The sequence below is a fragment of the Mycosarcoma maydis genome, chromosome 21 (genome assembly GCF_000328475.2).
Source record: "Mycosarcoma maydis chromosome 21, whole genome shotgun sequence".
In the NCBI taxonomy this organism is placed as follows: domain Eukaryota; kingdom Fungi; phylum Basidiomycota; class Ustilaginomycetes; order Ustilaginales; genus Mycosarcoma; species Mycosarcoma maydis.
In genome coordinates this window covers 123475-144248 of record NC_026498.1, presented here as the reverse complement: position 1 = coordinate 144248, position 20774 = coordinate 123475, and the positions used below count along the sequence as shown (strand labels likewise).

General features: G+C 54.2%; 7 protein-coding genes and 1 non-coding gene across 8 annotated transcripts; 5 read left to right on the top strand and 3 right to left on the bottom strand.

The window, feature by feature from the left end:
- On the bottom strand, window positions 1-108 carry UMAG_16233. The gene has a single exon (XR_897747.1). It is a non-coding gene; the product is annotated as a 5S ribosomal RNA (ribosomal RNA).
- A 389-nt stretch (window positions 109-497) lies between these two features.
- Window positions 498-1259, bottom strand: UMAG_06022 (2,5-diamino-6-(ribosylamino)-4(3H)-pyrimidinone 5'-phosphate reductase; the record flags this gene model as incomplete). The annotated part of the gene is made up of 1 exon (XM_011394093.1): window positions 498-1259. The coding sequence occupies one exon, from the start codon at window positions 1257-1259 to the stop codon at window positions 498-500; it is 762 nt and encodes a 253-aa protein (XP_011392395.1).
- Window positions 1260-2223: 964 nt separating this feature from the next.
- UMAG_11808 (uncharacterized protein) lies at window positions 2224-4275 on the top strand (the record flags this gene model as incomplete). Its single annotated transcript, XM_011394213.1, has 1 exon — window positions 2224-4275. One exon carries the CDS (start codon window positions 2224-2226, stop codon window positions 4273-4275), a length of 2052 nt encoding a protein of 683 aa, XP_011392515.1.
- Window positions 4276-4847: 572 nt separating this feature from the next.
- Window positions 4848-5758, top strand: UMAG_06020 (uncharacterized protein; the record flags this gene model as incomplete). The annotated part of the gene is made up of 2 exons (XM_011394092.1): window positions 4848-5242; window positions 5344-5758. 2 exons carry the CDS (start codon window positions 4848-4850, stop codon window positions 5756-5758), a joined length of 810 nt encoding a protein of 269 aa, XP_011392394.1.
- A 759-nt stretch (window positions 5759-6517) lies between these two features.
- On the top strand, window positions 6518-7894 carry UMAG_06019 (putative ca2+/calmodulin-dependent ser/thr protein kinase type I; the record flags this gene model as incomplete). The annotated part of the gene is made up of 2 exons (XM_011394091.1): window positions 6518-6793; window positions 6893-7894. The coding sequence occupies 2 exons, from the start codon at window positions 6518-6520 to the stop codon at window positions 7892-7894; spliced, it is 1278 nt and encodes a 425-aa protein (XP_011392393.1).
- A 1266-nt stretch (window positions 7895-9160) lies between these two features.
- Window positions 9161-12172, top strand: UMAG_06018 (uncharacterized protein; the record flags this gene model as incomplete). The annotated part of the gene is made up of 1 exon (XM_011394090.1): window positions 9161-12172. One exon carries the CDS (start codon window positions 9161-9163, stop codon window positions 12170-12172), a length of 3012 nt encoding a protein of 1003 aa, XP_011392392.1.
- Window positions 12173-13227: 1055 nt separating this feature from the next.
- On the top strand, window positions 13228-14205 carry UMAG_11807 (putative ATP phosphoribosyltransferase; the record flags this gene model as incomplete). Its single annotated transcript, XM_011394212.1, has 1 exon — window positions 13228-14205. The coding sequence occupies one exon, from the start codon at window positions 13228-13230 to the stop codon at window positions 14203-14205; it is 978 nt and encodes a 325-aa protein (XP_011392514.1).
- A 244-nt stretch (window positions 14206-14449) lies between these two features.
- Window positions 14450-19294, bottom strand: UMAG_11806 (uncharacterized protein; the record flags this gene model as incomplete). Its single annotated transcript, XM_011394211.1, has 1 exon — window positions 14450-19294. One exon carries the CDS (start codon window positions 19292-19294, stop codon window positions 14450-14452), a length of 4845 nt encoding a protein of 1614 aa, XP_011392513.1.
- Window positions 19295-20774: the final 1480 nt, after the last annotated feature.

The window sequence follows — 20774 nt, the reverse complement described above, 5'->3', positions numbered from 1 at the left end:
CAACTGCAGCACCTAGGATTCCCGCGTGGTCCCCCACCGCAGTAATGACTAGGCTGCTTGACTGCGCAGATCGAACGGGATGCGGTATTTTCAAGTCTCTATGGCCGCAGATGATAGCGCAGAAGCCAATGTCACCTTAGTAACCGTTTATCTGTTCTCTTCCACAAGCGAGACGAATGCGACTTAGGTCTCAGTGAACCTGGACCACAAGTTCTGACAACGGAGGCAAACCATCCGATGACAACCGTCGTTCGACAATGTTGGTCTCGGAGCAGCAAAAGAGACGTCTCAAGACAGCGTCTACTATCACCCAATATGATCCAATCCAGTCTCGGGTCTGTTCTTTCAGTGGCTCGAATGGGAGGCTTAAATCCACGATCCGAGGTGACAAGGCGCAAATTGCAAGTGAATTTCTAAAGCCCGTACAAAAAGTAAAAGAGCGTCTGGAGAGATTCACGATTGTCTCACTCGTTCACTTGCCATGGTGGTCTGTTCCATCAGCGCTTATGCCACACAATGACTTCGTCTTTGCCAAACCAGGCGCGGCTCGGAAGGGACCACTCTGCATCAGGATGTGCTTCAGAGATGCTCGGTAGCTTGGATGTGAAGCTGAACCCCTCCGAACCAACCGTGAGCGGCGCAATTGTGACCAGCAAAGCGTCGATATGCTGCGATTGCTGCATGAGGCTATCGATTACGCCAGCACCGCCTTCTACCATGAGCCGGCGGATGCCCGCGTCATAAAGGTGCTGGAGAATCGTCGTCCAGTCAAGTAGAGCTGCCGAGCTGTCATGAACCTGGATCACATCGACACCGGCCAACTCGAGCTGCGTTCGTCTGTCTGGATGAGCAGAGTCCAACGTCAACACCAAAGGTTGACGCCCGATACCAGCAGCGTAGTTGCGGATCAGCTTGCAATCCACCGGCATCCGCAGCTTGGAATCTAGTACGACTGGTCTCGGCAGTCGCGACACAGGAGGTGGTGCATACAGCAGCCGCGCGTTGAGCTGAGGATTGTCATTGAGCACTGTACCAATGCCGACCATGATACCGTCATGCATCGTTCGAAGCTGATGCGTCAGACGCATACTCTCCGGCCCACTGAGTGCCAGTTGCGTCTTGCCCGGTCCGGCAATCTTGCCATCTGAGGATTGTGCAAACGTCAATGTGACATGCGGCCGTCGATCAGGCGTGGCGAACCCAAGGTTTTCTTCGAGAAAGCTAGACGCGTGCGCCTCTTCTGTTGCACGAGAAGCCATCGTAGAGGGCAGAGTCGGCGGAGAAAGACTTTGTTCGTCAGATCACTCGCGCTGGCTTTCAACTTGACAAGCAGACCAGCTCTGTCGCCTTGTTCTGTGGATTCGTGCCCTTTGTTCGCCGCACGTGCCCTGTCAGTCTCCTTGCAATGGAGGTTACCACTCCGATTTGGAAGAGCAGCACAGACAGCTGGCTTGGCCAGCCAGTAGTCGTCGTCGCTGATTATCGAAGCGAACGTGGGCTGCATCTGCAAGACCCGCTCGCCGGTCAGAAAATGGGCGTTTTCTTCCGAAGCAGTCACATTGGTCGCTCAGGCCAACTCACAACTCACTTTTGAGGGAGTCGAGAGCGCGTTTACTCTCTCTGTGACTCTGGTTGGTCAGTTTCAGAAGACCCTGAACAAGGTTCGGCACTCCGGCGATTCGTTCTTAGCAGCGATACGCGCGACAAATTTGCGTCGAAACGCGTTCTGTGACAGTAGAAATTCTTTGGATGAGATAGGAGGCCTACGACGTACCATCTGTGAATGCTGGTCCACGAAACCATTCGAGAGGGCTCGGTGCGACCAATAATCACGAATAAACCTCTTGATTGGCCAAAGCCTGTCGCAGAGCTGGGAGTATGCTGCCACGCTTTCAGCTGCTGATGAAGCATGTCGTAGTTCGAGAAGAATATGAAGACGCAGATGAACCCTGAGAATTACCCAGTCGGCGTAAAACAGACTGAAAAGCTTCGAGCTTCGTTTCCACCCCACTTCCACCTTCTGCGTTACTTGTCCTCACGACTCTTGTAGTCATTCGTGATTCCACCGTCTGCAGCCTCTTCAAACCTCGTCAACTGTAACTGCTACACATCATTCTCGCTCCGAACGCATCGCCCCCGCAAGTCACAGGAGAATCTGCTCATTGCGATCTTCTGATTACACACAAGCAAGAATACAGTGCGGAAAACAAGTGGAGCTTGGAAATGGCGGCCGAGCAATCAAATGGCGTAGCTGCCGCCGTGGTCGAGGTATCCATCGACGGAAAGCCTGCATCCATCGGATACGACCATGAGTTTCTCTTTGTCGTGCGAGGCCATCACAGCCAGGCAGATGCGATGTTAAGCAAAGCGTATGTACGCGTTCCGCTCACTCTAGTACTCAACGCGTCCTTTGTTTCAGACTCGGATGGCGGCTCTCTTCTTGTACGGATCTTGTCACCACCAGTGCAAGCACAAGGCAGTCAAGCTCCCGGCCCGTTTTCCTTTTTCAAGAAGGACCGATCTCGCCCCAAATGCATGGAATCGCTTTCGCAGCAAGCTTACCAAGAGCTGACGCCAGCAGAGCGAATCGAGCGACTCCGAGAACAGCTTGAAGGGCCGTGCTCGAGCCTTCGCCTTGTCAAGATCGAGGCTCGCGTCGTGGCTGTCAAGGATGGAACAGCTATAGAGGCAAAGACGCAGTCCTGGGTCGATCGGGTCATGAGCGCAGCGTATCAGCATGTCAAGCCGTACAAGAGGATCAAGGTGCTCATCAATCCAGCCGGTGGTCCCGGAAAGGGTCGACAGCTTTTCGACAGTCGTGCTCGACCTATCCTCGAGGCCGCAGGCTGTAAGCTCGATGTCACCGTAACAACACATCGAATGCACGGGTTCGAGATTGCACGGGAGCTCAGAATAGCAGATTACGATGCAGTCGGTGTAGTCAGCGGCGACGGCCTGCTACACGAATTGCTCAACGGATTTGCAACCCGATCGGACGCCAGACAAGCGCTTGCTCTCCCCCTAGCGCCTATACCATCCGGAAGCGGGAACGCCATGTCCATCAACCTACTTGGCGCACAGCAGGGATTCAGTCTCGCCCTTGCATGCCTTAACATCATCAAGGGCCGCCCGATGAAGCTCGATCTGCTTAGGGTCACGCAGCCTGCTTCTGCGTTTCCGCCTGGTGTGCCAGTACCAGGACGATCGTTGAGCGGATCTTTGGGCAAACGCGGAGGGAAAACGGCTGGTGAGCCGACGCTCAACGGCAATCCATCTGCGTCGGCGCGAGGCTCAGAGGATGTGGCTAGACTCATTGATGCGCCTTCCAAGCCTTTCGTCCAGTACTACTCGTTTCTCTCACAGGCTATCGGCATCCTAGCCGACCTTGATCTAGGTACCGAGCATCTTCGTTCACTCGGAGATACACGCTTCCTCATAGGCTATGCGTCTTCGGTGTTGCGCAACGCCAAATGCGATGTCGACGTTGACATCAAGCTCGGAGCACGAGGTAGCAAAAACAGGGCGGAGATGCGTCAACGAGTGATTGATTTTTACCAAGCGCGTTCGCGGTCAACTGCCGATCAGAACGCAGATGGAGCCACAGAGGGCGGCGACCTGGATGAGGGACAAAATTCATTGACCCAGAATGCGCAGGACAGCTCTGTCTCTGCATCATCGCCGTGCGACTTGGTCCATGGAGACGTCACCCAGCCACTCACTACAAGCTCGAATCCTCCACCGCCTTTCGATATGCGCGATCCCTCGTGGCCACACTCGTTGCTTTCGAAAACAAGTTCAGTCCGTCAAGTCGAAGCGGCTTTGCAAGCGTCCCAGGGCGATGAGCAGGCGTTGCAATCGGGCTGGATGCGTATTCAAGAGCCGATAGCAAGTCTGTACGGGGGCAAGCTACCCTTTGTCAGCCGTGACATGATGCAATTCCCATTTGCACTGCCCAATGACGGCACCATTGACGTTGCCATGATCCTTCATGCAGGAGGCAGAGCTGCCAAGCTGCCTGAGGATGGATACGCGGAAAATGGACAGATCGTTTACCAAAAGGCAATGACCTACCTCAAAGTTGAGGCAATCCGTGTGACGCCCAAGCGCAAGGAAGGAGACAAGAAGCTCAAAATGGGAGGACTGATCAGCATCGATGGTGAAAAGGTGCCCTATGCTGCCTTCCAGGTCGAGGTTGCACGTGGTCTGCAGTACTCGGTCCTGTCGCTGTACGGTCGGTTCTGTGTACCAGTGGTGGAGCCGCCAGCAATGGCGTGAGTGTCGGTCTTATGGAACCCACAAGCTGGGGTCGGCGATCGAACCAATGTGCAGCTTGTGCTTGACATCTGCACTCGGCTCGCATGCAATACGGAAAGAGGAGACATTTGATACAAGACTCAATGCATCGGATCCTATCAACGCTGTGTGTCCATGGATGTATGTCTGTGAGATTGTGCTCCAGCACGGCAATATGTTGAGAGGTTGGGTTCGCGAAAAAGCCGATGAGGAAAAAGTCCTGGCAGACGGCGCTTCGGTGACGTGATCTTGTCCAAGTTGCCGTGTCTGCGCTTTTCCAACAAGCATGAAGCCATCGTGAATCACGAATCACGAAGTGAATATATTGCAATAATCACAATCACGAATAACTAACTCACGACTAGGTCAAGTTACTGTACGTCCTGCAGGGTCTTAACCCCGCGCGCGCGCTTGGGTCCGAAACCTGAGGGGCGTGCGCCCCGTAGAGACTTTCGGTTATATATTTCAAGGGCAAAGAGCATCAGCATCCCTTCTTCCCTCTTCCACAACAACAACACTTGTTCTCCTCTTCTTCTCGAGGCAAAGCAATCAACATGTCACTTCCAGCCGCAGCAAAGCAAATTGTAGTTGTGGTCGGAGCAGGGCCCGGCCTGGGCTTTAGCGTTGCGCGCAAGTTTGCCGAGCAGGGTCACCCGGTAGCGCTTCTGTCTCGTTCGAAAGATCGTCTCGAATCGCTAGCCTCGCAGATCAACAATCTTTCTGGCCAGCACGGCAAGGCGGTGGCGTATGCAGTCGACGTACAGGACGAAGCGTCGGTTCACAAGACGATCGAGCAGGTGCAAGAGCACTTTTCGAGCGGCAAGGCGGGTGCAGAGCATCAAGGTGCGGCGATCCACACTGGTGTTTTCAACCCAGGTGGAGGCTTTGCACGAGCTAGCTTCCTCGACACCAAGGCTAGCCAGGTGGAAGAAGCATTCAAGATCCAAGTGTGAGTATACCTATGTGATGCCGATCAAGACCGAGTAGGTGAGCAAACGAACGAGCGCTGACGACCACTTCTTTTTTTTTGCCTTGGTTGGTCAATGTCAGCTATGGCGGCTTCATCTTTTCGCAAGCTATTTTGAGGGCCATCACCTCGAGTCCAGCTTTCTCACAGACAAATGATACCACAACGCCTTTGGGCAATATCCTGCTTACCGGAGCCACAGCTTCGCTCAAGGGAAGCGCCAACTTTTCCGCATTCGCATCCGCCAAGTTCGGCTTGCGTGCGATCGGGCAGAGCTTGGCACGAGAATGGGGACCAAAAGGCATCCACGTATCGCACTTTATCATCGACGGAATCATTGTGACTGAGCGCACCGACTCTCTGATCGGCAAGGACTACGCTGCCGCATCGCGCATGGATCCGGACGCCATTGCACAGGTCTACCTCGACACAGCACGCCAGCCTCGCAGCGTATGGGCGTTCGAGATTGACCTCCGTCCGTCGGTGGAAGCGTGGTGATGAACACATGAAGCTAATGTTTTTGACGCGCTCTGCCTTCTCATGTCTCGTATCTTGGAATTCGGATTCACAGATTCGTGATTTCCTAAACTCGCAGACTGATAAACTGGCGGGAAAGCGATCATCGTGAATCTCTTGGACTGTGATTCGTGATTGGTTTCTGCTAACTTAACCTGCGGGATGAAAGCGGCGGCGGTGAGAATCTTTTACGTGTTGCCCAATGCGCGAAAAAAAAAATTGAGTAAATTGAGAGTTTCGGGGTTGAAACCCGGAGAGATGACAGACACTGTTACGCGTGAGCAAGTATTTTTTGCACCCTCGTGCCTGCCAACGGTTCATGTGACATTCACGATTATTCGTGAATCGTGAATCGTGAAACACAGCACGCAGAATACGATTCGGTATTCGCAATTATTTGTGTATCTGACCCGTGTTCCAGTGGTGAGCTGTGAGTTGGTGCGCCCCGCTCTAAGCTTCACCTTGTTGCATCCGTTGGTCCGTCTTGGTCGAATGAACGTTCTGTCTCGATCAAACTCGTGACTGGTTCTTGATAATTGCACCACTCGAACGTTGATACTGGGATACTCGGCGATACAGAGGCAGCCGATTCCGACAAGCTTGGTTCACCCGTCTCGAGACGCACAACGCAACTCAGCTGGCAGCGCAGATCATCGAGCTCAGATCACACGTCATTGCACAACTTTGAGCAGGGTACTGTCAATCCGGTTTGGTGCAGTAGAGCAGCTTTGATCCGCCACAATGCCATTCCACAATCCGCTGGCAAAGCAGCCAGATTCCTACGTCAAGAAGAAGGAGTACGATTTCAAAAAGACGCTCGGAGAAGGTACATTCGGCATTGTTCGACAAGCAACATGGAAAGCAGCGGATCCACCCATCAACGTAGCAGTCAAGGTGATCAGCAAGCGCATCCTTCGTGGACACGATGAGATTGTCAAAGACGAGATGAACGTGCTCAAGGGTCTTGATCAGCCGCACGTGGTCAAATTCCTTGACTGGTTCGAGAGCAAAGACAAGGTGAGAGTCACGATTGCAGGTCACTGGTGACATTACTGGCTAGCTAAGTTGCTCACCTGTTCTTGTTCCTTTCTCGGTGCCTATTTGGCACCTTGACAGTACTACCTCGTATTTGAAGAAGCGACAGGTGGCGAGTTGTTCGAACGTATCTTGTCGCGCGGACGGTTCACGGAGCTAGATGCGTGTCGGACGATCCGGGCGGTTCTCTCGGCGATTCAGTACCTTCACCATCACAATATCGTTCATCGCGACATCAAACCGGAAAACATTCTCTATCGAACCAAAGCAGAAGATGCCAACGTGGTGCTTGTCGACTTTGGCATTGCCGCACATATGAAGGACGACAACGAAGTGCTGACTTCGGTGTGCGGAAGCTTTGGCTATGCTGCACCCGAGATCCTCGCCAAGAAAGGGCACGGCAAGGCGGTCGATATGTGGAGCCTGGGCGTGATTACCTATACGATGCTGTGTGGCTATACACCCTTTCGTTCCGACGATGCGGCGGCGTTGGCAGCTGAAACGCAGCGGGGCAAGGTCGAATTCCATGATCGATACTGGAAGAATGTCAGCAACGAAGCCAAGGACTTTGTCAAGGCGTGCCTCACTGTGGATCCCAAGAAACGCCTCACCGCGGACCAAGGCATGTCTCACCCATGGCTCACCGAACACAGCGAAGAGACACAAGGTGTACACGATATTTCGGCGGGCTTGCGCGAAAACTATCGAAAGCGCTGGAAGTCGGCCATCGCAGCGGTACGTGCATCGACCAAGTTTCGCACGTTCGCTCAGCTTGCCAGCGAGAGTCGCTCAGGCAGTCAGGCCTCTTTGCAAACGTCGGATTCATCGACGGCGTTTGCAGATGATCCAGGCAAGATTTCACCGCCCACCAAACGTGAACTGTACAGTGAAAGTGAAGACGAGCAGGACGGAGAAGACAACCAGTGGTTCGATACCGAAGACGGCAGCGCCGCGAGGGGTAACGATGCCACGCTTGCCGATGCAGCCTCGAGCCAGTCGGAAAACGAGCCAGGATGGGTCGAGAAGCTCGAGAATAAGCTTGATGATTTGCATCTGCATTCTTCCAGCAAGTCAAGTGAATAAGACGGTCTGCCCCTTTCTGGATTTCCTGCGAGCTTCTTGCCCCTGTTGACAAGTGCAATTTCTAGTTGTAGCCCTTCTCGTGTCCTGTCTCAACTGTCCTGTTTTGCAAAGTCTCCTGTTCTTCTGTAGTTTATGCCGTGTCATGAAAGACTATGCCATCATCGCTCTCAGCGCATGCGCGGTGCTCAGATGAATGATCTGCTCTGTCTCTCATGTTTCTTTGCACTGAGCTGCTATGAAAGAGCTTAGCCCACACAACCTAGGGAGTTGTTGCGCTTGAGATAACGGGATGATAGCGAAACTCGCCTGAATTTCGGTCACAAAATTCCCCCGGAAAGTCATCGTGAATCACGAATGATAGTCAGTGAGTATAATAAATTGTGAGACTGACACACTCGAGCTCTGTGCACTTTCACGATTCATTCATGTATACCATTTATAATACAGTTTGTGGGCTTCAGAGGGAGAGGCAAACGGAAGTCACGAGTGTTATCGTGAATAGCATAGTTTTAGAAGAATCACGAATCTGGACGTGACTGATTTAAATATTAACATGAGTCCGTGCTCGCTTCTTGTTGAATTGCGAATCGCGGCGTCTTTTCTCTGAGATCAAAGCGGTGCACAATGCTCCGAACGCCAAGCTGGTCGTGCAACCAACGCGAGGTTAGACAGCTCGCAGAAGAGGGTGCGCTTGCACAAACGCAAAGATACAGTTACAGCACCATACAGTCGTGAGTCACGAGTGTGGAGCAAGTCGGTCAAGGCAAGTTCCACTTGTTTGCTGTTTGGAAGGCTCGAATCCTTTCTGGATAGAATCGCGATTCTGGTTTGCACGGTGCTTGCACCCATGCCAGCCCGCATTCGCGATTGGGTTGATTTAACTAACTTATTTGCCCTACGTTCGTGGTTATTGTGTAACACGCGACCCGCCAACTTGAACGTGGGACCTCATCAGTTATTCTTGCAGCAGCGTTGCTCACTTGCGCTGCTCCCTCACTCATCCCACTCTGTGCTCTGCCGTGTGATCTGCATGCTCGACCACGTCTTGGCTTTACTCACCCATTTTGAGATCTGCGTTTGGTCCTCTCTTTGCTGTCCTGGCACAGGACTGGCTGTGGCCGCTTGCAACGCTCGTTCTACTTGTTCGTGGTTGCTTTGCTCTGTGGCAACTCGTTTTTCTCAACCCTAGACAAGATCGACGCTGTCTCACTGGAGAACAAACCAATTAGCTCCTTACCAAACCTCTCGGCACATCGCACGGTGTCCATGCCTTTGTCGACGCAGAGCAGCAACGACTCTTGCCCTTCATTATCCTCGACGATCGCTAGTGATCGTCTTCTGTCTGACTCACGCCTTGCCCACGTCGTCGCCAGCGGGCGCGCCCTGAGCGCAGACAAAGCAGACACTTTCGCCCCAGCAGCAGACACGCCACAGAAGAGAAGCGCCTCGACTCTATCTCACAAGCGTTCCGTCAAGTCAATCACCAGGGAGTTTGAACAACTTGGAGACACATCGACTTGCACCTTTCTTCGACCTCCTTGCTCTTGCTCTTGCTCTCGTACCTCGTCGCCGACGTCTTCACTGGCGGAACTGTCTCCTCCAAGGGATCACAGTAGTCTCGACGTACCTCAGAGCTGTAACGCCTCTGTTCTACAGAAGCGCAATTCGTTTCTGTTAGCCAGCACTTCCGATCCCTCTCACCTGAACGAGACGCCTCCGCGCCCGACAAGTCTCAGCAGCAGCTCAGGCACATCATTCTCCAGATCTCCTTCCATTCGACTAGCGAGCGGCTCGTATCCTTCGACGCTGAAGCCGCCTTCCAGAAAGTCGTCGAGCTCTTCCATTCGTTCGCTCCCAGAACCTCCCGCGCAATCAACTCAGCTACCTGACCAGTCGTCCAACACTGTCGATTTTTCAAGCCAAGACGTGGAAGCGCACGAACCTGTCGTCGTGATGAGCGTGCCCTCGGAGCAGGACCCTGCATCGACAGCAGCAGCAGCATCATCATTACAACCACCAAACGTTCTCCCAGAGGATCACGTGGAGCATTCGAACAGTACCCACCACCACGATCACCCCGAGGACAAGAGCAGTATCAATGTCGCACATGAGGATGCGCTACACGAGGACATGGACAGCGTAGCTGACCTCGGCAGCTCGCAGGCGAATCGCACTTCGTTGTCTGTCGCGATGCCTGTCGATGTTTCCCGGATGACGCTCGCTGAGAGACGCGAACACTCGCGAAGACACTCTCACATTCACAGTCGCAATCTCAGTGTCTTCTTCCCACGTCCCGGAACGGAAGCGGAAGCGGAAGCAGATGCTGCCAAGGCACGCGAGCAGTTGGAGCAAACCGCTCGTAGCACAGCTGCTTGCACCTCGTACACAGCCGGCACAACAAGCAGCGACTCGAAAGTGCACCGTCGCGCTGCAAGCGGCAACCGTCCTCAGATCACCGTCAGCACCGAACCAGCTACGCTCTCGCCTCGTTCTGCCAGCTTGGCCGCTCTTACCGCCAATCAGCAGCAGTCGCATACAAGGCAACTCGAGACACCCAATCACTTGGGCGGCGATCTCAGTCCAAGTCCAACCAAGAGCAGGCGTGGACATCATCATCGTCACAGCGTTGCCATGCTCGATTCGGGCCTCAGTCCCGTCTCGGCTATGCACAACGGCCATGCAATGGAAAGATCCACCTCGTCCACGTCTCACAACTCGGATCATTCTTACCCTTCGCCGCTCGACGTGGGTCTCGGTCACCACCACGCACACGCACATGCACATGCACACGATCATGGACAGAACCACAGACACGCTCACAGTCACCAACATCGACGCTCGCTGCATGCTCGAACCGTGTCGGCGCTGGCTCATATTCCTCAAGCTTCGCGGCCGCTGTTGCTGTTTGGAATCTCGCATTTTGGGCTGGGAGCACGGCTGTGGATGGCGGGTCAAGAGGTTGATTCGCTCTCAGCCACAGGTCTGGGTTACCTTGTCGTGTTTGATGCGATGGGCATCCTCAGCAGCGCCATCTCGGATTGGGCTCTGGAATGGGAGCAGCACGCCAGCGACCTGCGCAGAAGAAACGGCAAACCGGAGGGTGCTACAATGAAACGTCCGTACGGCATGCATCGCGTTTCAACTTTGCTCCACTTTGTTCAGACGATCTATCTTCTATTTGCTAGCGTCTATGTGCTCAAGGAGTCGGTCGAGCACGCTCTGTTGGAAGGCGGACATGCGGATGCACAGAATGGAGCAGATGCGCTGGTCGAGTCGGCTTCGGGACACGACCACTCACATGCACACACCGAGCACTCGTTGGGGATCGTCATGCCCAACTTGCTACTGGCACTTTCGCTGGCTGCCTGCGTCGTGTCGAATGTGGTCATGGGCAATCATGCCAGGTTGGTAGCCGCTTGTGGGATCAGCACAACCGCATCTGGAGCGCCATCAGGCGCATCACGACATGGACGAAGTGGATCGGTGCTGATGCGTCCATCGGAGCTAGCGTCACCTCTGTTGGCGCTGTTGGCGAACCCATTCAGTTTGACGGTGCTGTTCTTCAGTTCTGCACTGCTGTTTGCAGGACTCACGATGGCTTCGGTCCAAGTAGCCGCACTCGACAAGGTGCTTGCCGGACTCGAGTCGGTTTCCATGTTTTACGTCGCCTATCCCGCATCGGTAGCGCTGGGCAAGGTATTGCTCCAAACAGCGCCACCGGATAGCTCGCCGACCAAACAGCAGCTCAAGCGCGCGCTTAAGGTGGTCGAGCAAAACCCACTCGTCTCGTACGTCGCCCCGCCAAATGTGTGGCAGCTGACTCCGCCCACGTCGGCACTGGTACAGGCAGAGCGTGGATCGGGCATGCTGACCGGATCGAATGGTGGGGGTAGAGGCGTTCACTTTGGCAGCAAGAGCGCTTCGCTGGTGGTGTCAGTGAGCGTGTTTCTGCGCGCGGATGCGTCGGATGACGACTGTTTCGAAATGACCAAATGGGTGTGGGAGAAGCTGGCACCGAGCATCGGAGCCGGGAGGGGGCTGATGGCGGGTGAAATGCTGCGCGCAACACAGAGAGCGGGAGAGCTGACGGTGTGCATCAAGAGACAAGGTCACGAACACGATGGTGTCGAGCACAGCTTTGGTCCATGTGCACACGACCATGCGCACCATCATCATGATCACGGTCACAGTCATAGCAATGGACATTCCGCACACGCGCATGACCACAGTCACGGCCATCATCATCACCACGACCACGACCACGACCACGACCACTAATTGCATACCCCGCATCTGCTTGATCCTTTGCTGCATTCACGCTTGCTTCGCGCATCGCTTGCTGCCGTTCATTCAAGATTCTCAGACAATTAGAATAGACTTGTTCTTGAGCGAAGCCGTCCTGAACGCTGAGTTGCTGTGCTGATCTGAGTAGCTGCGTCACGTTGACGACCAAGCTTTTTTCCCGGTGGGTTAGACACCGTTGCACCGTGCTCGCACGACTGCCACAGGACGCTTAGGTGTTAGTTAAACACGACTCACGAACTCGTGGCTTGTGACTTGTAACTTGTCACTTTTTACTTGCGTTTTTCTGGCGGCGCACAGGGTTACGGTGACTCACACGATGTGTTTGTGTCAAGTGTGTTGGCTAGCGGATTTCGTGTTTATCACAGTCACACCAGTCACGAGTATCTGATTTGGAGTCACAGAGTGGTGAAATTTTTCTCACTCTTTCTGTCAGATGCCTGCCCGATCTCGCAGCACGCGATGAGAAGAACGTGTGACTCGTGACTGTTTGTTATAGCCACGTTCACGGTTGATCGCAGAAAAGAAGAAAATAATGACTAACGTGAGAGAGAGAGAAAAAATTCCCCCCCCCCCCAATCACGAATCACGAAGGTGGTCCACAGTTGTACATCGCGGCGGATCTTCGGATGCAGCAACCGAGTCGTGAGTCAAGCACAAACGACTCTAACGAATCACGAATGCCTGGAAATCTGTGAATGGTGAATGCTGAATGCTGAATGGTGAATGCTGATTCGTGATTCGTGATTCGTGATTCGTGATTCACGATTCATTTCGAATGTGAATTGATCGTGGTTGGTGTTTGTCGACATGACCTCTACCATCTAGCTTTGCACAAGCGATCCACACGCGATTGGCACTGCATTGCTCCTCCGAACGCCAAGCCTGTCACTGCGCTACTCGTTGCGAACACGCCTGCTTGCTCGCGCCTGTCGACGTCTAGCTCCAACCTTTTATTACTGCACCGAGGCATACACATCACATCTAAACTGCAGCATCGGCTTGGCCACCATACACACGGACGCGAAACAATGTCGAACCTTCTGAGCGCGGAAAACCTGCAGGGTAGACTGCTATTCGCCATCCCGAAAAAGGGGCGATTGTACGAAAAGTGTCTCGAGATCCTCTCGGGAGCCGACGTGCAGTTCAAGCGACAGCACCGCCTCGATGTAGCACTCGTGCAAAACCTTCCGATCGCACTCGTCTTTCTTCCGGCCGCCGACATCCCGCGCTTTGTCGGCCAGGGTAACGTTGACCTGGGCATCACAGGTCAAGACATGGTGGCAGAGGCGGGCGAATCCGTGGCGAGTTTGATCAGCGAGGAGCTTCCACTCGGGTTCGGAAAGTGTTCGCTCCAGGTGCAGATTCCGGATCCGGGACTGGCTGCAAATGCGCACAAATCGATCAAGTCGGTCGAAGATCTGGTCGGCAAAAAAGTGGCAACGAGCTTCGACTATCTTGCGGCAAAGTACTTTGCGCAACTGGATGCCAAAGTGACATTGGAACGACAAGCTGCTGGAAGTCTAGCTAAAGACCAAGTGCTCAAGACGCAGATCGAGTACGTGGGCGGATCGGTGGAGGCTGCCTGTGCGCTCGGACTCGCCGATGGAATTGTCGACCTCGTCGAAAGCGGCGAGACGATGCGCGCCTGTGGGCTGACCGCCATCACCGACCTGCTCGTCTCGCAAGCCGTGCTCATCAAAAGCAAAGTGCCCCACCCGCGCTCCGACACAAACCTCATCCAACTCATCACCGCACGCATCCGCGGCGTCATCGCCGCCTCCAAATATGTGCTCTGCCAATACAACGTCGAAAAAATCCACCTCGCCCAGGCGCTCGAAATCACCCCCGGTCGAAGAGCCGCCACAGTCTCCCCCCTCGAAGACCCAGACTGGAACGCTGTCAGCTCCATGGTCCTCAAAGCCCAAGTCGCCACAATCATGGACAAGCTCGAAGCCATCGGCGCAAGCGACATCCTCATCGTAGGAATCAACAACTGCCGTGTCTAGATCGCAACCTGTCCCATGCAATTCCACACAACCTGCACTTGACCATCCACGCCAATTTGGCCTGTTCGTTCGTCATTTCACACGCTCTGTCTCGTCTCGAAAGCTGACATTTGTGAATTCAGTCTGATTCGTGATTGTGATCACGGATGCGTGACGAGCAAGACAAGGGGATTCATATTGCTAGCTCCTGCTCAACAGCATTTGGCGAGTTGATCATCATGGTGCCGCTTTGGCATGTGCACCGCTACTCGAGCCTGTCACGAGACAGGATGTTACCAATCTCGCGTCTGGGCTGCAGCCAACCCAAGAACGACGGGAACCTTCTTCCAGAGCCATCTGCATAGCTTGTGAACGCCGTTGAGCTCGACAGCTGAGAAGACATGGACTCGGACCTCTTCCTCGCACCAAGCGCCGAGTCAAGATCGCCTTGGTCGATCGCGATCGCCGGACCACCACCACCCAATGCCGGCAAGAGCGGAACAAAGCCATCCGCCTCGGCCTTCTCGAGCAGGTAGTTGGCAAACGTGATCAGGTATCCGTATCTCTGCAAGTAATTTGTGAATACCGTCTCGAGATGCTTGTGCTTCTTGCTTGCTGCTTCTGCATTGTCTGCGCGTAGCTTCGAGTCGTAGATGGCTTTGCGCAGGTTCTGCACCGCCTCCATACGGTCGATGGCTCGATCGGTAAGCTTCTTAGCCAGCTTGCCATGCGAAAGCACTCCTACGAGCTGCAGGATCGTACGCCACTCGCCTTGCAAGCGCAAGTCATCCTCGCGATTGTCCAGGTTGTCTTTGGGCTGACCAAATGCTTCATCCTCAGCTGCCGTCGCCGACACTCCACCAGCCGCTGCCACCGCCGCCGCCGCCTCGTCTGCGGATCCCGAGGTGGGCAGTACGATGGATCCCGACATTTCGTAGCTCGACACCAGCTGATCACCAAAGTGCCACACAGTGGACACAAGCGACGCAATCACCATGCCAGTCGTCGTACGTCCTCGACCCATCTGACAATTAAACACGCAAGCAGAGCCAGTCTGCAGTGCGGTGATCACTCGCTCCTCGAGCTGCGAGAATACCGCAGGAACCGGCGCCTGTTCGTCCGTGATAGCAAGTCGAGCGTAGTCCACCTTGTATCCCTCTCGCTGCACCAGTTCGTACACCTCGCGAGGTGTGAGCACATCTCCGTCCTTGACCGTTTCCCAGACAGGAATGATGTCGAACTCGCCTTGACGGATCTCGGTCTCGTCGTGCAACAGAACACGTCCTCCACGTTCCGAAGCTTCCTTGAGCATGTCGTTCTTGAGCGCCAACTCCATCCCCTCGACGACATCCGTGGTGACACCGGTGGCTTCGATGTTGGTGATCGGTTGATCGGCCAGTCGCAGCACATGAGGCCGACCGTTGACGTACAACACCGGTTCTTCTCGCAGCGACGTCCAAACCACCTTGGCCGGTCCATTGGGCCCTGCACCCATGCGCGTCAGTCCACGGCGCAGACCATCTACGGTGGGCATACCAGATCCCCACGTCTCTCTGCCGTGCGTCATGATCGGCGTCTTGGGCGTCATCGGCGTCGATGGCTGATTGGACGCGTGATTGGGAGGAGTCAACAACAGCGGCACACCCCGCAGATTGGGCATGCCCTCGATTCGCTCCGGTAAGCCGAGCTTGAGAATGCCGCTGAAAAAGTCCGACTTGAGCATCGTGTAAGCAGAGAGGATGCTTCCGCTGCGATGCGAGACCACCTCCTGCACCTCGTCCGACAGCGCCATACCATCGCTCGCATCCACCTTTTGCAAGGGCATGATGGTGGAAATGTCGATCTTGTCAAACTCCTTGGCGATCGTCTCGAAGACCGGTTGGCGCGTGACAAACGAGCGGAAGCTGGGAGATGCCTCGAGCAGATCGGGCCTAGTTTGAGAGAGGTATGATTGAAAGACGATGAGCAAAAAGTATCGACGCAGATTGTGAATGGCACTTTGGATACGCTTCTTGCGCAGTGCTTCGTCTTCTGTGTCTTCGGCGGCGAGACGTGCTTCCTCGATCGCCTCACGCAGGTTGGTGACAGTAGCACATTGGTCGATGCATTCGTCGACCATCTTCTTGACTTCTAAGCCACGAGGAATAACACGCAGTAGACTGTTGATGACGTGGTAGCTGAGCGGAGCTCGCTTCGGCAGCTGAACTTGGCCGGTAGAATTGGAGCCGAGCGCATCTTCAAGCAAGTCTGCGCTGAACGTATCGCGTGCGTATGGCATAGCCGAGCCGCTGTCCTGAGCTGAGTCGGACAGTCCAAGTCCGTGCGAGCCGTTGGTCGTCTCATTGGTAGCCTCAGTGTCCTTTCCACCGTCGCTCATCTCGTGCAGCCTCGATTCAGGAAGCCTGCGTTGTCCTTGCTGAAGCCACCTAGCAATCATAAGGATGAGCACCGCAGTCATGGTGCTGCGACCCCTTCCGAGCTGACAATTGAGCACAATTGGTTGTCGCTCCACATTCGCCTGCAGCACAGTCGAGAGAAGCTCGCTGATGTCGGAAAAGTCGGGAGGCTTTTCTGCCGTCATCGGGATCCTTCGGAAACGCAGTTGAACGTTGTCCTTGAAGTCGGCGCCAATGTGCATCATAATCTCCTGCACAGTATCCACATCCGATGCAGTGGCTTCTTCCCAGATCGGGATCACGGTTCCGTCAGAAGTCTCGGTATGCAGCAGAAGCCGACCTTCACCTGATTGCAACTCGTTGACGACGTCGTTCTTGAGTCGATCCTCGAGCAAGAGAAGACGATCCCAATTGATGCCGCTGTACGCTTTGATGTTACGAAGCGACATGCCCTTTTGACGAAGGCAGTACGGCTTGCCATTTACATAGACGATGGGCTCTTCTCGCAGATTTATCCAGGTGATGGTGCGGGTTGGGTAGCTAGAGTCGTCAGATTTGGTTGCGTAGTGCTGCTGAAGGGCCAGCACGACATTGCGGATACCATCAACGGTGGGCTGGCCTGTAGCAAAGATGTTGCTACCTGGAATGCGGCGAAAGTTGACGGTGCCGCGGATGGGGAGACCAGCGTTGCGTTCGATAAATTTGCGCCAGATGTCGCATTTGAGTAGGGTGAACGGGCGCAACACGATACCGGCACGGTTACGTATGACGTAGTCGGCGAACTCGTCACCGGGCACCTGGGCACCTTGGCCCGAGACCTCACCGAAACGACTTTGTAACTTCTCCGAGGTAGCAACGAGCTCGCCGGCTTTGCCTCCGCTGAGGATGCGCAGATCACCAACGGGGTCGAAGAAATAGAGACGACGGCCCTTGGATCGGATAAGCTGAATACCTCGCCAGATTTCGGCCCTATTTTTGAGCCAATTGGCGAAGCGGTGTTGGAAGGTGGCTGTCTTACTGGCGTTGACGTAGCTGGCAAAGGCTACGAGGAAAAAGTACTTTTCGAGCGATTTTGCTGCCTTTTCGAGATGCAGGGTGGCCTGCGCCTCGTCGAGAGCATCTGTGGAGTATCGAATCCTGGACGAGAGGATGGTCTCTCGTAAGTTGGTGACATGGGCACAGCAGTCGATGGCAACGTCGACGATGGCTTTGTTCTCGAGACCTTCGTCGAGGAGGCCAGCTAGCTGCCTAATGATGCCGTAGTCTCCAGAGTTTGCTTTGCGCAGCGACTCGAGCAGGGCCGGATTGGAAAGCAAGATTTCAATGGTCGACTGCGAATCGCGGGTCGAGAGACTCACGTTGAGGACACGGATGAGTCGCAAGAGCGAGAGATTGTGCGCCTGCTGCTCGCTCGCCTGTCGAAGGGAGCGAGCGACTCCAGAGTGAGGTGTTGCGTTTGCAGGCGTCTGCAACGGCGACTTTTGCTGTTCGGAGAGAGGTGAAAATGGATCGTCGTGGCCAAGCAAGAGCATTTGCTTTCTTCGAAGGATCACGGCAGCAACCATGGCAAACGTGGTTCGTGTGAAGCCGATGCCGCAGTTGGCTACCAGACTTGTTTCGGTGGGGTCGAGGTCCTTGATGACCTGTGTATAGGCGTCCAGATAGTTGTTCTCGATGGCCTGGTCTTCGGCAATAGGGATGCGGTGATAGTCAACCCTCCAACCTTCGGCTTTGACACGTTGCCAGACTTGGCGGACGGTGTGGACGGAAGCTTCGTCGACGGCTATCCAGGTTGGCTCAATCTGGCCGGTTGCTGTCTCCTCGTGCACCATGACGAGGCCTCCGTACTTGGATGACTCGCGGAGGATGTCCTGTTTCAAGCGGGATTCGATGGCCTCGAGGTTGTCAGCACGCATGCTGAGTTCAAAGGTACTGACGGGTCGCTCGGCTTCTCGCAGCACAAAGGGTCGTCCACCGACATAGATGACGGGCTCCTCCCTAGTGCAGACCCAGACGCATCTGCGAAGCTTTTCAGAAGCACAAGGTGTGTGCGCATTGGCATCGATAGCGGCAGACGAAGCCTGGGCGAGAGAAGGTGAGCTTAAAGGGGAGAAAGGCTGCGTTGGGGATGTGGATGCAACTGCTGCATGGCTCGGAGGACGCAGTTCGAAGTTTTGGATGCCATTGGCATTCTTGGTAGGACGAGCATTGAGAACCGAGAGGATGGTCTTGAGACCGGTGATGGTAGGCTGGGCAACGCCGTACACTTCGAGGGAGCAGTCCGCCTTGCGAAAGTTGGGAGCGCCCTGGAGATGTAGGTTAAGGTGAGCGTGACGTGCTCCACCGGCAAAGTGATCGGTCTTGAGGATGAGGCCACGATTGAGGACGCTACCCTGACGATTGCGCACTACGCTCTCTTCGCGTTGTGCCCAGAGCTGCGCTCCAACCTTTCCGAAGCCATCAGAGCCGAGCAGATTGGGTTTGGTGCGACCAGATGATGACGTAGATGCGTATGTGGATGCGGAGGATAGAGAGTCCAAGCTGATCGGTGGATTACTCAAGTCTATGTGAGAAGCGACAGGAAAGCCAGTTGGGTCATGGGCAGCTGGCTGTTGTGCTTCAGGCAGCGGCGACGTTAGCAAAGGCACATCTTGGTTGTCGCTCAGGCTCCCCGGCGAGACGTCTTGCGCGGAGCTATGTGTTGAAGTCGTCATGCTGTGTGGTGGCCCAAATAGCGTTCGACGACGAGTTGGTTGGCCGCAGCCGTGTCAATGACCTTGCTAGTTCGTGTCTGCTCGTATCAAAATGCTGGCGGAGGCGTACGAATCAAGAGCAAAGGGTAGCAAACCAAATGTCGATGACAGTGGCGAGAGAGAGAGCGCGAGAAGGATGCAAGCTCGAATGCGCACAGCAACCTGCCTCGGGCCGTATCATAAACGGTAATTCAAAGTCATCACCGATCAGAACCCGAGACCCTTAATCACGAATTCTTTAGAAATCGTGAATCGTGAATCGTGAATCGTGAATCGTGAATCGTGAATCGTGAATCGTGAATCGTGAATCGTGAATCGTGAATCGTGAATCGTGAATCGTGAATCGTGAATCGTGAATCGTGAATCGTGAATCGTGAATCGTGAATCGTGAATCGATCGGAATCACGAATGATACACGATAAGTCAAGTTCGCAGACTGATTGATCTGCCGTCTATCTGCGCGATGTCAGTCAGTAGTTGCGGGTAACTTGGTTATCGTACTTTTTAGCGCCTCAGCTCATGACTTAGTCGTGAGTCACGAGGCAGAAATGTGAATCGTGAATCACGAATCACGAATGTGGCTTCGCTCTCGATTTTCTCTGAAAAGGGCTATGCGTCTCAATCAGTCACGAATCAGAAATCGAGGCTGGCTTATGTAAGTGCTGTTGAACTTGTGCCTTCTTTGATGCCCGTCGGTGAAAAGCGAGATCTCCTCCACTTTGATCCGTGAAAAGGTCTAACACCCTTGGCAATGCAACACGCACGACGTCACACGCAATCACGAATCGTGAATCAGAATCAGAATCAGAATCAGAATCAGAATCAACGTAACTAGTTAGTCACAGTGAAATGCGCACAACAGCTCGGCAAATCACACGCAGGCAACTCGTGACTTGACATTCACGATTCCTAGCCAAGCAGCCTCGAATCACGAATCACGAATCACGAATCACGAATCACGAATCACGAATCACGAATGCCGAATGCCGAATGCGAGAGCATCTCAAAGCCCGGATTTGCAACTCAACGATTCGGTGATTCACGATTCAGGTAACTTGACGTTAATTCATGATTTTGTCAAGTCGCACGCTGAGCAGAGTGCAAACTGAGCTGATCACCGTGCACAAAGATACCATCACGCTCCTCCATCTTACAATCCTTACCCTCTATCGCCCAACCGATCTCAGCATTCAAGATTGTGATCCAGCTTGTCAGATCACGCTTCCGTTCATTGCGTGGCCTCCTTCGCCACTTTCAGCGTTGCGAACTCACTCGTGACTCTCTGCCGATCAGTCTACGAGAGAGTTTCTCCACCTTGACAACTACTCCTTGCGCTCACAGTGCACCACGCACACCGTGGCATGCTGTCTCAGGCTTGAAATTGCCTCACAACGTGGCAGAGTTGCAATCCAATATTCCATTGATAGCTGCCACTGTTACC